This window comes from Syzygium oleosum, unplaced genomic scaffold (genome assembly GCF_021117445.2).
Source record: "Syzygium oleosum isolate NSW1041296 unplaced genomic scaffold, Sole_v2.1 Sole_v2.05, whole genome shotgun sequence".
Classification (NCBI taxonomy): Eukaryota; Viridiplantae; Streptophyta; class Magnoliopsida; order Myrtales; family Myrtaceae; genus Syzygium; species Syzygium oleosum.
The window spans coordinates 10,992,094-11,008,157 of record NW_026607489.1 but is presented as its reverse complement, the minus strand read 5'-3'; the positions used below and the strand labels follow the sequence as shown (position 1 = coordinate 11,008,157).

The 16,064-nt window shown below is 38.8% G+C and overlaps 2 protein-coding genes across 2 annotated transcripts; both read right to left on the bottom strand.

The window, feature by feature from the left end:
* Positions 1 to 50: 50 nt before the first annotated feature.
* Positions 51 to 2,615, bottom strand: LOC115678515 (disease resistance protein Roq1-like). Its single transcript, XM_030601910.2, has 3 exons — positions 1,827 to 2,615; positions 292 to 1,091; positions 51 to 91 (listed from the first exon to the last, which is right to left on the bottom strand). Exons 1-3 carry the CDS (start codon positions 2,342 to 2,344, stop codon positions 51 to 53), a joined length of 1,359 nt encoding a protein of 452 aa, XP_030457770.2. The 5' UTR covers positions 2,345 to 2,615.
* Positions 2,616 to 4,530: 1,915 nt separating this feature from the next.
* LOC115678432 (disease resistance protein RPV1-like) lies at positions 4,531 to 10,609 on the bottom strand. Its single transcript, XM_030601827.2, has 4 exons — positions 9,905 to 10,609; positions 7,191 to 8,304; positions 6,521 to 6,802; positions 4,531 to 6,429 (listed from the first exon to the last, which is right to left on the bottom strand). The coding sequence occupies exons 1-4, from the start codon at positions 10,420 to 10,422 to the stop codon at positions 4,876 to 4,878; spliced, it is 3,468 nt and encodes a 1,155-aa protein (XP_030457687.1). The 5' UTR covers positions 10,423 to 10,609; the 3' UTR covers positions 4,531 to 4,875.
* Positions 10,610 to 16,064: the final 5,455 nt, after the last annotated feature.

Below are 16,064 nucleotides of genomic sequence, written 5' to 3'. Positions count from 1 at the left end.
CATCCATGGCTTCGGTGGAACTCCAAATTCTACTACGCTCTCCGGGATGTTCAATACTCTCTTTGCGAACAAGTTCCCTCCCTAAATCTCTGAGTTGGTCGTGCATCCAAATGAAGTCATTCGTAATTTTTATAAGAGACATATTAACAAGAACTCTGATGGCTTGATTGGGAAAAAATTCACAAGCTGTCCACATAGATATTGCATAGTTTCTTTGTTCACCGGCCATGTGGCATGCAATGTCAAGGAAAATTTCTTTCTGCTCGTCTTCCAACATGTCATAACTTATCTTCAATACCTCCCGGACTTCTTTGGGAGGCATTTTCTTCAGCTTGGCTAATACATCATCCCATACTTCTTCGCTTTCACAGTAAAGTGAAGATCCAATGACCACAAGAGACAACGGAAGTCTGTCAGTGATTTTTACAATTTCTCTTGTTATTTTATCATATTCGCGTGGAGGAGCATCGCTCTCAAATGCATATCTACTGAAAAGTTGGATAGCATAATGCTCATCCATCTTTTTCATTCCGTAGAAGTGATACACTTGCATGGAGGCATTATTGTTGTTAATTTTGAAGATACCGATATCCCTAGTTGTCACAATAATTCTACTTCCTGAACCGAACCATTCGCACTTCTCTGCTAGCTTCCCAAGCTGGTCCCTTCTATCCAAATTATCAAGAACAATAAGGACTTTCTTGTTGCGACATCTCCCTCTAATCATGTTGATCCCAAAGTCAGTATCATGGACCTTTATGGATTTAGACTTGAGGATGTCAGACAATAATCTTTTTTGCAATTTCACGATTTTATTCTGCTGTGAAAATTGTGGAATGTCTGACAGGAAGCTGCAACCATCAAATTGAGAAGCGATTCGGTTGAAAACAACCTTGGCAAGAGTTGTCTTACCGATTCCGCCCATTCCGTGTATTATGATAAACCGTACATCAAGAGTGCCTTTTCCTAACATAAGCATCACGTTTTGCACATGAATATCAATTCCAACCAAATGATCAGGTAGTACTCGAACTCCTCTCCCCAATCTCATTGAAACCTCGTCGGTGAAAAGTTTTATAAGTTTCCCTTGGCTGCCATACAAGAAATTGAGATTGAGTAACAACACAAAGGACATCAAGTTCCAGGATATTCTGAATGTGAAGTCGGAGTCCACAACAGTGGCAGAAATAGAAAATCTTAGTAAGCAGCTGAAGCAAATTAAGGCAAGATATATATTTTAAACACACACATGGATCATATCTTTTTACAATGAGAAAGGAACAAAATTACGCACACAGGAAGAGAGTACGAGATTGCTAGCAAAGCTACCAAGTTCAAAACTCAACAGTCAGAAGTTAACGCCCCTTGGCATGGAACTTTGAACCCAAAAATTGACAACACATTCACGATAAAATAACCACAGAGAAATATGCTAAAAATATAAATTGAATTAGTTGTAACACTACCAATTTCGCCACATAAGCACGCGACGGGATATAGCTTTGTCTTGCTAGAGAGGATGATTTTGTTTTGTGAAATAGCAACGATTTGAAATGTATTCAGAAAGATTAGTCGACTTACAATATCTTTGTTATCAACTATAATCTATATCTAAACATTTTTATCGATGATAAAGATATTTTTTATTGATTAATTTTCCTATATCATATTGTCAATTATTGGAAATATATATTCTAAATCATCATCAATTTTCTGAAAGAAAAAAAAACGAGCCATCTCAATTGATTCTCTAACCAAAATTAACTTCACCAAAAATAACTTTTTTCCTTAAATATGCAATCGGCTAAATCAATTTACTCTCTTACCCTGTATCTTTGCAGTCCCATCCATTGATCGACGCGACCTCCGTTAAAGCCTTCTTCCACCGTTGCACTTCATCGTAGCCGCACCTTTCCTCGTGTCTTTTCAAGGCATCAACGTATAATCCAGTTCGGAGCTTAACATCGTAAGGATCGACATCAAAAAAAATGGGAAGAATCACTTTCTCCGTTGATCTTCTTGAGCATTCCACCATATGGGCGAGCTTGCGAAGACACCATGCACTGGATGCAAAGTCTCTAGAGAAGATGGGCACGTAAAACTTGGAGTTGTTGATCGCGTGTAGAAGCTCGCCTTCAATCTTTTCGCCTTTTCGGATATCTTCGTCATCCAAGAAGACGCGAATCCCAGCTCCATCCAGGGAGTGATAGAGGTGATCGGTGAAATTGAGGCGAGTGTCCGGCCTTCTGAAATTCAAGAACACATCAAATTCAGCTCCCAGTGACTCACTACCTCCACCCGTCGATGACGATGTTGCTGTCTCCGAGTCCGATTTTCTCTTCATCCTCTCTGAGCTAAACTACTTCTGGTGTGCACGACTCTTCCTGGTCTGATCAGCGATTCATCGAGAGGATGCAGTTTGTGAAAGAGCTGCAGAGCTTGGGAAATCACGCGTCCCAACGGTAGGTCAGAGAAAGACATTGATTCTTGGTCGGACAAGATTCCCAAAGAAAATAATGGCAATCAGGCGTGCTAACAGTACGATCATAATATTATTAATTATCATTATCGTGCTTATGGTAACACTTGATCGCCGTGAACGTCGCTCCTTGCTATAAAATATTGTTTTAGTCACTTTGGTGCTTGCCTCACGTCATCACATGACAGAGTTGAGACCCACAAAATCGCAGAATCGAAACACAAGGATAAACTTGTGTCAACAAAATAACACATTTAGAACCAAAAGGAAAGTTGAGCTAAATTATTTGGTCGTGAAAGAAATAAAAAAAAAAAAGGTAAGAGTACACTCTTTTGATAATTTACTCAATTCGGTAAACGGTATTTTTGTATTTTTCATTTTTACAAATATTCATGGGGATTGTGAAATTGGCGGTCCAACTGAAAAATAGTATTTGAAAAAGTCATAGAAAATATAGAATTTTGTGGAATACATGAGGTGATGCCTGCGTAGGAGGTTTGCCATTTAATACTCATAATTAAATTTTGTAATCCTAGAATTAATAAGAATAAACTTAAATCAGATTTTGAAATTTACAAGAGGAGATTCTTTATGGGTATTAGTTCAATCAATCCAGCCAGGCTATACAGCTCATCATAGCAATAGAGTTCGTCTTTTTATGCATATGTCCATACGTGGGTTGTGCTGTTGTGCTCTCCTGGACCCTACACTGATGTCCCGACAATACCCAAATAATGCTGTCTTTTCAGGCGGATTAACCTAGACATTTCCTAGAAACTATAGAAGACATGGGTCAACATTTGCCTTCTTTTAAAAAAAACCTATGCTGTCCTTAGTCCTTTGTTTAATCTTTCTTGCACCGACTAATTAGTTTGTTAAATTTTCTGGTGATGCCCGGCCAAAAAAATGATAACCATGGAATGCTGCCGCTGGCGTCCCGCCATCAAATGAGTTCTATTGTTTGTTTCAAAACTATATAAGAAAATAAAAATTAATATTTTATGTTGCGACAATATAACAACTCGATAGAAGAATACATGAAATGGTACTTGTGTCATACTGTATTCTCTTCTTCTCTTTCTCTCGCTGGCATCCCAATACTATAAATGTGACAGAGTGTCTTCCAACAAAGTTTCTTGCTAGTGCTTTTAAGCCGAGTTCATTTCTATTCATTATTAAATAAGAGTGAAAACTTTATAAGTGTGACAGACTGTTTTCCAATAAAGTTTCTCTTTATATTAATTAGAACAAAAAAAAAGTGAAAACTTTAGTAGTCATGTGTAAATATAAATATGACGCTTCTATTAATTGTTAAATAAGAGTTTTATTAATTAAGTGAGGTTAATTCCACGATTTCTTTACCTATGTTGAATTTTTTAAGAGAGACGCAAGACTAACACATGTTGCTGTTATCTATAAATGCAGATGAAGCCGACAGTTCTCTGTAGCATTTGCACCGTAAAATCCGAAGTCTGGAATATTTTGACTAGTATTACTTTTGTTTGCCCGCTGACTGAGACAATTACTGGGTTGACTCCATAACTTGTTTCCCAAGTAGATAAAATCTTACATTTTAGAGAGATGTTTACATCCATTAATGTTTGTTGTTGTGCCCTTTGCTATATGTGTTGTGTCTGACTAGAAGTTTCCTTTGTATTGGTCTATAAATAGGCTTTGTAAGTGGTTCCCCAAACCACATATTAATCTCTTTATCAAATAATGGCATATTTCTTATTCTTGCACTACTTTCTTAGTAACTTGCTTCAATGTAGTCAAAACCAAACTACTTCTTTGAGATCTCCTGCCATCAACAACCAGAGCCCGCAATTGAGTATTCGAGTCTGTTCTAGACCTCGACTTAAAGACCTGAGATCGATTTCTTCTTCATTTCTCAATCATCTTTCGCTTGCTTAATGCATGAGGACTGCAATTGCGCCGAAGGTTCTGATCTGTTGAAGTGAAGCCACAATCAACCTGGCACGACTTGCATTTTTCAGACTCGTGTAATTCTAGCTTGAACACGAAGAGATGGAAAAGAAAACACATTCGAGAAAGGCGAAGTTCAAAGTCCAGCATTGTAATTGTGGCAACCGTCAATTTACAGGCGGAGGAGCTCCTTCATTTCTTCATTGCTGAGAACGTGGAGGCCTTTGCAAGGTGACTTAGAAATTTTTTGTGACAAATGACCCAAATAACTAGCAGCGAAAAGATTGAGTCTCATCACATCTTACAAGACTAAAAAATAAAGCTAAGTGTAGCTACTTCTCAATCTCAATACAAGGGCAAGAAAGTTATGTATACACAACCCATAAATAGAAAAGATGAAGATTAATCTGAGCAAGGCATTCGAATGCCGCCACTTCTGGTTGTGGATTGTAAGCTGCCCATCATAACCTTCATAATCCAAAAGCTGACGGGGGACATGAAACGCGAGGTAGCATCCTGCATGAGAAAACAATCATGCGACATGTTTCCGTATTCGCCACAACAGGCAAACTTTCCAACGAGTCACAATGACATAAATACAAAGTTTCCAGGTTCTGTAAGCCGGAAAGATCTGGTAGCTCTTTCAAGGACGGGCAGGAATCAATAGAAATATGCTCCACTGATTCTGATTGTTCGAGACCTTGAATCTCAACTAGCCCCGGGCAATTAGTAACCCCCAAAAACCATAGCTTTGGTAAGCTTTGTATGTGAGATAGTCTCTCAAGGAATTGACAGTCCAATACCTGCAATTGGCGAAGGTTCTCCAACTGTTCAAGCACGTCCAGTGGAATTTCTGTCAAGCATGACCTGCATACGTCTATTCTGGACAAATACTTGAAGGTGTGAAGGCATGACCATCCATCTGTGGACTCAAGATCATAGAACCTCAACCCACCAATATTGGGCGGAACCCCCTCAAGAAATTGAAAGGTGGAGCCTGGTAATTCGAGATTTTGGAGTTCGGTAAGGGTACTAAAGTCAGCAGGCAACATGGTCATGTCTAATAGATCCAATCTCAAATACGTCAACTTAGTTAACCTCCCAATCCACTGCAAATCTTGAGCTTGGCATGCGTTTGGTGGTGCATGAGGCATATTAAGATATCTAGAACGACCCCAATCAGATAAATTCAGATTTTCTAAGTTGGTCAGGTTTGACAAATCCGGAATCCTCCGTAAAGCTGAAGATGAAATGTTCAAAGATTCCAAACTTGTAGGAACCTCTGGCAATTGTTGAAGCTCATGACAACCGTGCATGCCCAACTCGTGAAGTCGAGAAAGTTGACTAATAGTTGGTGGCACTTCAGAAATACACGTATTATTTAAGCTTAGGATTTTCAAAGATGATAGTGCCCCAATTTCCATCGGAATTTCTCCCTCCAAAAATTTGCAATCACTGGCTTCTAAATATTCAAGCTTCTCCAACATTCCTATTGTCTTAGGTAGCTTTCTCAATTTACAACTTTCCATGAGTAATACCTCCAATCTGATAAGCTCTCCAATCGAATCGGGCAGCTCTATAATGTTTGTGTGAGATAGATTCAACTCGACTAGAGATTTCAGTTTCCCAATTGACTCCGGAAGTTTCTCCACAGATGAATCACTCAAAGACAACTCTCGAAGACTAGATATCTCTCCTATTGAATCCGGAAGTTCAATGAGCTCCAACTTTTTCATCCTTAGCGTTGTTAGATGCTTTAGATTACCTAATGAGTCTGGCCATGATTGACGTACGGAGCCTAGATTGAGTGTGGCTGGAGCTCCTTTAAGCATCCTCAAACCATTACACCCATTAATTTCCAAGTGCTTCAAATCCTGCAGCATGCTAATGGATGGGTCAATTTCAACCAGCCTTCCACAATCCTTCACAACAAGTCTCTCCAAAGTCAAGCATGTAGAGAAGTTAGGCGTCTTGATCAACCTTCTACAACTCACGAGATGCAGAACTTCTAACCTACAGTTTCCCTGTAAAATTATTCATACAAGTCAGACGTCATATTCACTATGCACAAAGAAAAAAAGTAATGTAAATTCCTAATATTGCATAATACCGTACCATGATTTGGCTCCATCCACCCCAATCAGTTGTAACGTCAGATTCCGAAATTTTGAGGACAACCAAATTGCTTGGGGAGAAGTTAGTAGCTTGAAAATTTGACGGACAATTTTGCCAAGATAGCCATCTTAACTCCAAAAGGAGATTTTGGAAGTCCCCAACAAAGTTTCCCCCATCGAATTCAAGGAACCTTAACTTTACCAGCTCCAAAATGTCTTCACGTGTAATGTTGCACACTTGAGATTGTCCCCCTAATTTGAGTGCCACTATTTTTTCTGTCCCCTAGTAAAGGAAATACAGCTAAATTAGCCCTATGCTTGACATAAAAAAAAAGGCTCATAAATTTAAAACAATATATTTTCTTTTTGTTGGTTAAAGAACGGAAAAAGGTGATCATCGTAACTATCTCTTTGACTCACAAGCCATATTACGCAGTCCATCCGTAAGTATATGAGCCCGTTACCACAACCCAACCAGCCTAGCAGAAGGCAAGAAATCTCTCACATGAGTTAGTAAATGCCCAAAGCACAAGCTGGTGAAAGGTTCGCTTACAACATGGCCGTATGACCCCTTTACCATTGAGCTACCACGCTCAGTTGTAAGTTAACATGGTACTGACCTATTATGTTTTCTAAACAAAATGAAAAGTAGAACTTTAGTCAATACATACCTCTTTTCTTTGTATAACATCCATGGCTACAGTGGAACTCCATATTCTACTACGCTCTCCAGGATGTTCGATGCTCTCCTTGCGAACTAGTTCCCTCCCTAAATCTCTGAGTTGGTCATGCATCCAAATGTCGTCAACTATAATTTGTATCAGAGACATTTTAACAAGCACTGAGATGGCTTCGTAGGGATAAAAATCACAAGCTCTCCACATAGAAATTGCATCGCTTCTTTTTTCACCAGCCATGTGACATGCAATGTCAAGGAATATTTCTTTCTGCTCATATGCCAACATGTCATAACTTACCTTCAATATGTCCCGAACTTCTTTGTGTGGCATTTTCTTCAACTTGGCTAATACATCATCCCATACTTCTTCGCTCTCGCAGCATAGTGAGGATCCGATAACCACAAGGGCCAACGGAAGTCCACCAGTGATTTTCACAATGTCTCTTGTTATTTTATCATATTCAAGTGGAGGAGTATCTCTCTCAAATGCATATCTACTGAAAAGTCGAATGGCAAAAGAGTCATGCATCTCCTCCATTTCGTAGAAGTGATACACTTTAGGATGCATTGAGGCATTATTCTTGTTAGTTTTCAAAAAACTGATGTCCCTAGTTGTCACAATAATTCTACTTCCCGGGCCGAACCAATCACATTTTTCAGCTAGCTTCATAAGCTGGTCCCTTTTATCCAAATTATCAAGAACAATCAAAACTTTCTTGTAGCGACATCTTCCTCTAATCATGTTGATCGCAGAGTCAGTATCATGAACCTTTATGGATTGAGACTTGAGGATGTCAGACAATAATCTGTTTTGCAATTTCACAATTTTACCCTGCTGTGAAAGTTCTCGAATGTCTGACAAGAAGCTACAACCTTGAAATTGAGAAGCGATTTGGTTGAAAACAACTTTGGCAAGAGTTGTCTTACCGACTCCGCTCATTCCATGTATTACGACAAACCGTACATCGAGAGAGTCTTTGCCTAACAAATCCATCACAGCTTGCACATGATCATCGATTCCAATTAAATGATCAGGCACTACTCGAATTCCTTTTGATAGTTTCCTTGAAACCTCATCAGTAAGAAGTTTTATCAGTTCCCCTTGGCTGCCGGACAAGAAATTCAGATTGAGTAACAACATAAAGAACATCAAGTTCCAGGATTTTATAAATTTGAATTTGGCATTCACATCAGTGGCGGAAATTGAAAAGTTTATTTAGCAGCCAAAGCAAATCAAGGCCAAGATATCTATTTTAAACACGCACATGTATCACATCTTTTTACAATGAGAAAGGAAAAAAGTTACGCAAACAGAAAGAGAGAAGAAGATCTGTAGCAAAACTATCAAGTCAAAAACACAACAATCAAAAGTCAACGCCCATGGCGTGGAACCTTGAACCAGAGAAAACAACACATTCACGGCAAAATAACCACAGAGAAATTCACTGTCATCCTTGAATTATGCAAGCATCACGTTTATGCTTTGAAAGAACTAATTCTCAAACCACCTAAAAGTTAACACCGAATTAGCCAATAACACTACTCTTTTGTTGGATAATCGGAATAGGATATAACTGTCTTGCAAGCGATGTGTTTATTTCGCAGAAAATTACTCGTTGGTAAATATTATTTCCTAAAAATAATCGTAAGTATGTATCACTTAGAAAGATCAGTGGAATGATAATATTTTCATTATCAACAACAATTTATGCTTAAATATTTTCGTTCATGATAAAAGTATTTTGCGTTAATTCATTGTCATAAACTATATTAACAATTATCTTTTAGGAAAATATTTTCTAAATCGTCATTGACTTTCTGCGCATCTAGATTAATTCTCTTACCAAATTTAAGTGAAAGCCTCCACAAACAGCTAAACATTCTTTCCTTGTATATGCAACCGGCTAAATCTTAATCTTGGAAAACATAACAAACATCCAAGCATCTCTAAGACATTTGAAAAACTGTACTAATCATAGTCCCTGGCACAATTATTAATCACTTGTAGCTAATATCTATACATGAATATCAACTCCAGCAAACCAGAAATCATTTTTTCTTTCCTTTTTGAAAAGTCCCATAAATTACACTCTAACCCTTTGACACTGAGTGTGGTCATCCTCAAGATCTGCTAAACATCGACCCTCAATATAAATTTCGATGTATCGGATTATCACTTCAGAAACTATACTCTGACATCACTTTCTAACACCTCATAGAGAAGGGGTCTACTAGAATGTTAAGTAACTACAAATTACCAGAAAATGAACACAAAAATTCAAAAAGGTTTCTTATCCTCGAATCACATAAGATTTATTCTTTGCACAAAAAAAGGGAAAAACAGTAAGAAATCGGCTGATCTGAGTTGATTACCCGAAAAAGTCACCACTGAAGCTAATTACACCAATCACAGCAAAATCCATAAGGATAACCTCACTTTCATATGTTGCGAAGAAGCACAAATTCTTTCCGCAATTATGCAGCAGTATAAATCAATCTGTTGTTTGATATACCGACAGCAGTCATTAAATTCCTTCAAACATATGCATCTCGCAATCACTTACTTATCTAAATACGAGAGTTTCTCACAGTACTTTCGAAACTCAACTTTTAAGCCAATAATCTTTATTTGTCGCTCTAGGGTTATTGGATTCATATTTGAAGACATGAAAAAGGAGTGAAGAAAAGCACCCGAAACTCTCTTACCCTCTATCTCTGCAGTCCCATCCTTTGATCGAAGCCACCTCTGTTAGAGCCTCCTTCCACCGTTCCAATTCATCGTAGCCGAACCTGTCCTCATGCCTTTTCAAGGCATCAGCGTATAGTCCAGTTCTGAGCTTAACATCGTAAGGATCAACGTCGAAGAAAATGGGAAGAATCACTTTGTCCGTCGATCTTCTCAAGCATTCCACCATGTGGGCAAGCTCGCGAAGACACCATGCACTAGATGCATAGTCTCTAGAGAAGATGGGCACGAAAATTCTGGAGTTGTTGATCGCATGTAGAAGCTCACCTCCAATTTTTTCACCTTTTCGGATCTCTGCATCATCTAAGAAGACGCGAATCCCAGCTCTATCCAAGGAGTGATAGAGGTGATCGGTAAAGTTGAGGCGAGTGTCCGGCCCTCTGAAATTCAAGAACACATCAAATTCAGCTCCCAGTGACTCACTATCTTCACCCGTCGAGGATGATGCTGCTGTGTCCGAGTCCCTCTTTCTCTTCATCGTCACCAACGCCAAGTGCTGAGTTGAATTACTTCTGGCGTATACGATTCCAGGAGAGGATGTTGTTTGTAAAAGAGCTAAAAAGTGTAGCACATCACTCTTGCGTTCTTTTTACGCGGCATTTTTATTCCATTTTCTTGGCACTTTTTACGTTTCCCGAAGGAAACGATAGCAATCGCACGTGCTAACAGTACCACAGAGAAAGACTTTGAATCGGGGGATAAGTGGTGAGCGTTTCAGATGTGTCGAAAGACGTACCATCGCGGACCCGGTTTTTGGTGGTGAGCGTTTTTCACACGCCACACGGAGATTCTTGAAAGCCACAAAGTGAAAAACTCTAAGGTGAGTAGATCTGCAAGATTGACCGTGCTCTATAAATGCCATCACACGTTCACAACCTTCTCGTTTGAGCTTGTAAAGCGATAAACTCTCTCATGTACAGTGGTCTAGCTAATTCTGCGTGTGTGCGTCTGTGTCTGTGTCTGTGTCCACTTAAATTGATATAATCTAAATTATTAATAACGTAGGTTTTATGATGAAGTCTATGTAACCAGTGATCCAAATGAACTGATTTATCCTGTTTATGTTCCATGCAAATTCTTTTCTACTCTCAGCGGAGTGTCAGAGTGATTTGGGTGTCTTGGTACTTGTGTGAGAAAGTGCACAGTGTGTGTGGTTGGGTGTCAAATGGTACCAGAGGATGAAAATCTGCAATCTGATATATAGGGTTGTCGTACAGTAAATGAGGCAGAGTGCCTATAATTGAGTTATGTAAAATTGAAGGATAAGGGGTTTGAGAGTCAATGATAAGAATAAGTTAAGTGATTTTTCATAAATACATATCTATATAAATGATTATTTTATAATATAAATTAGATAAGGTGCCTATGATTGAGTTTTGTACAATAAATGAGGTGATGCTTACACTTGGAATGAGAAAATATTAGGTGGGCCGGCCACTAAGTCAATGCTAACATATAATTGGCTATATGTATATGGATCTTCTAAAAAAGTGCCCTAGGGTACTAATTAAGACCAATAAAAATAATAATAAAAGGGCATGTCAACTTGCTTTGAAAATTGAACAAGAACATGTCTTAGGAGAGCAATATGCTTTAAAAATATAGATTTTCATATTACCAGAGCACAATTAATAACCCTTAACAAGTATACCAATGGCACTATCTAAAATTTTCATACATGTGTGTGTGTGTCTATGCACAATAAATTAGGTCGAGTACCTATAATTGAGTTTTGTAAAATAAAGGAGACTAAATGAGATAGGGTACCTATGATCGAGTTTTACGTACAATGTAAATGACAATAAGAGGGTTTTTTCGTACAATGTAAATGAGATAGGGTACCTCTGCATAAGAGGTTTGAGAGTCAATGACAACAATCAGATTTTATAATCGACGAGTGGAGTGGTCCTTCCCAGGAAATGCAAGATAAAGAAGGTAAACACTGCTTGAAGAATTTGCATAGAGTTGGGAAGATACTCTTTTCAATATCGTGTCCCTATATAACGTGATGAGTGAAGGGTTCATCAACGAAAAACAACGCAGCGGAATATAGAACCCTAGACAGGATCCATGTGTATATTGAAATCGAAAAGGAATTTCGATACGTACCTTTTGCATATCGAAGATAAATCAGCAACTGATTGTGTCTGGATGAGCGCCCCAAGTGTTGCGCCTCTACCGGTATCCACACACACGAACGGAATTCTCCAACGATCCACGTGCTAGCGAAAGATCTTGAAGTTCCTTTTCTTGAACGCCTTTTGATTTTTGATACTCTATCGAAAAACCCTAGACAGAGAACGATTCTCTATCTATTTATACAGCCTCATTATCTAGCGGAATTAAAAGAAGTGGGCCGGGCTATTTGGGCCCGCCAAACTGTCCACCTTCAATCGTACGTTTAATCGTTATCTCATAACGCAAACGACCGCATAGATAATTTAAATAGGAGAATAAATTAAAATCTACTTCTTAAGTAGATCAAGGCGCATAGACAATATTAAGTCCGTTCGCTATTGTGTGCGACCCTGTAGGTTCACTAAACATTAGCAGTGTGCCCAAAACTCTTTTGGCCCACAAGTCATAAGCGGTCTCTAGCAACACATTATGACTACCTAAGTATAGTGAAGATCGGTTTTTCGATACAACCTAATCCACAACTAATATTAGAGTATCAACATTGATTGATTCCTAGGGCAGACCACTAACAATCTCCCACTTGCACTAGAACCAATCATATAAACAAAGTCTCTTTTGTCACTTGATTTCCGAGTTAAGCATAAGGCAGGACAAGTGTCATCCTTATATAGCTTAAACTCATTTTCCTGATACCGCAGTTAGACTGTCAAAACAAGTAGTTGACTCTTCAACTCACTTGAGCATGGCCATGCATTTCACAGTCTCAACTCTACGGGAGGTCAGGAAATCATACCCTCGTTATATGAGAGGGACAAATCCCATCTTGTCTACTCACATCACTCAGCACGCTTCATGACATACCCAGCCATTACCTTTATAATCACCTGTTACGGCTGACGTTTGGCAATGTTAAAGCACGCCAATCCACGTCTAGGAAACCATGGCAGACTCAGGTCAAAGGACTATACTCTATAGCTGTGATGAGAAATACTGATGATATTATATAACAATCCTACAGTATTCTCATAGCGGGTCAGTCCAATACAATGTTCTCCAACATGTATTCCATGTGATCAACTTTATATCTCTATATTCATGACCCGTGAAACTTGGTCATCAGTTGACTCACATGCTAGTCTCAAATGCCATTTGCGTCCCAATGCACAATGGCAATTGACTAGGGACATTTAGAACATTAATATCCACTCTATTAATAGAGTTTCACGATCAAATCACGTATTTGATTATCTATTAAGGATATTCAATATTCAGGGGATAAAGATTTCGCATTCAATTATATACTCAAATTAAATCGAAATCAAATATAATATATATATTTTATTAATGAACAATGAAAATGTATATCACATATACTCCCACTCACATCAAGACCAATCACTAATGTGTCTAAGGCCTAAAGCGTTACAATGACGCTCATGCTTAGGTTGTGGAAGAGCCTTTGTTAACGGATCAGCTGTATTCAACTCCGTTGCAACTTTGCACAACTTGACATCACCTCTTTCAATGAATTCTCGAATGAGATGATACTTCCTGAGTATGTGTTTGGTCTTCTGGTGAGACCTAGGCTCTTTACCCAAAGCTATGGCCCCATTGCTGTCACAATAGAGGTCTACTGGAATCGAACTAGTGGGACTGATTCCCAGTTCTTCTATGAACTTTCGAATCCAAACAGCTTCCTTTGATGCTTCAAGCAAGAATATACTCGCCTTCGTCGTAGAATCCGCAAGAGTTTCCCTTGGAACTTTTCCAAGACACCGCTCCACCATTCACGCAAAAGACAAAACTCGATCGATCGAAGGTCGTCTTTGTCGGTTTGGAAACTAGCATCGTGTAACCATTTACAGTGATCTGTTCCTCACCTCCATAGACTAAGAATAAATCCTTAGTTCTTCTCAAGTACTTAAGGATATTCTTGACAAAGAATCCAGTGAGGTTCCCCTGGATCTCGACTGGTATCTACTTGTCATGCTCAATGCATAAGCAACGTCAGGACGAGTGCATAACATAGCATACATGATGGATCCCACAACTGATGCATAAGGAATCCTACTCATGCGGTCTCGCTCATCTTGTGTTGAAGGACACTGAGTCTTGCTAAGACTTATGCCATGTGTCATTGGGAGAAAACCTTTCTTGGAATCTTGCATATTAAACCTATTGATGACTTTGTCAACATATGTACTTTGACTCAGTCCAATAAGTCTCTTAGATCTATCTCTATAGATCCTGATCCCCAAGATATAGTTTGCTTCTCCCATGTCCTTCATGGAGAAAAATTTTCCTAGCGATGTCTTAACTGACTGAAGCATAGGAATGTCGTTTCCAATGAGTAGTATGTCATCCACATACAACACTAGAAACACAATTGCACTCCCACTAGACTTCTTGTATACACAAGCTTCTTCTTTGTTTCTGATGAAGCCAAACTCTTTGACAGTTTCATCGAAACGAATATTCCAGCTCCGTGATGCCTGCTTCAATCCATAAATAGAACGTTGAAGCTTGCATATCTTCCCAGTGTTATCTGGTGATGTAAAGCCTTCAGGTTGTGTCATATACACATCCTCCTCAAGATTTCCATTAAGGAAAGCTGTCTTTACATCCATTTGCCATATCTCATAGTCATAATATGCAGCAAACGCTAAGATAATCCGAATGGACTTAAGCATGGCCACTGGCGAAAAGGTCTCATCATAGTCAATACCATGAGTTTGTTTGAAACCTTTAGCTATTAGCCGTGCTTTATAGATGTGAACATTTCCATCCATATCAGTTTTCTTCTTGAAAACCCACTTGCACCCTATAGGTTTGACACCTTCAGGTGGATCAATCAAAATCCAAACTTTGTTTTGATACATTGAGTCCATTTCGGATTTCATGGCCTGAAGCCATTTATCGGAGTCTGGGCCCATCATAGCTTCTGTATAGGTCGTAGGTTCGTCATTTTCTATTAACAATAGATGACGGTGTTCTGTCACGTGAAAACCATATCTCATAGGCTCACGATGTGTTCTTTCAGACCTACGAACTATTGGTGCCACTGGAGTAGACTCTACAACTCTTTGTAGATCTAATTGAGGTTCCTCATGAACTGGAACACCCTCTTGTGGCACAATAACTTCTTCGAGGTTTACCTTACTCCCACTGGTTCCTTTAGTAAGAAACTCTTTCTCTAAAAAGACACCATTTCGAGCAACAAACACTTTGTTCTCTGATGGATTGTAAAAGTAATATCCTTTCGTTTCTTTAGGATATCCGACAAAGAAGCATTTATCAGATTTGGGTCCAAGCTTATCAGAAAGTAAACGTTTTACATAGGCTTCACAACCCCAAATCTTTAGAAAAGACATACTAGGAACTTTTCCTGTCCACATCTCATATGGTGTCTTCTCTACACTTTTGATGGACTTCTATTTAGTGTAAACGCAGCTGTCTCGAGTGCATATCCCCGTAAAGATAATGGAAGATCTGAATGACTCATCATTGATCGAACCATGTCTAACAAAATTCGATTTCTCCTCTCAGAGACACCATTCCACTGTGGTGTTCCAGGGGGAGTGAGCTGTGAAACAATTCCACACTCTTTGAGATGGTCATTGAACTCTTGGCTTAAATATTCTCCTCCTCGATCAGATCGAAGAGCCTTGATATTCTTGCCAAGTTGATTTTGTACTTCATTCTGAAATTCCTTGAACTTTTCAAAGGAGTCAGATTTATGTTTCATCAAGTAAACATATCCATATCTACCGAAATCATCGAGAAATGTAATGAAGTACGATAACCTCCTCTGGTGTAGAACTTAGTGGTCCACACACATCGTATGTATAAGGGCCAATAATTCTTTTGTCCTCTCACTTTGATTAGTAAAAGGAACTTTTGTCATTTTTCCAATTAAACAAGATTCACATGTATCAAATGATTCAAAATCAAATGAATTTAATAGTCCATCACTATGAAGCT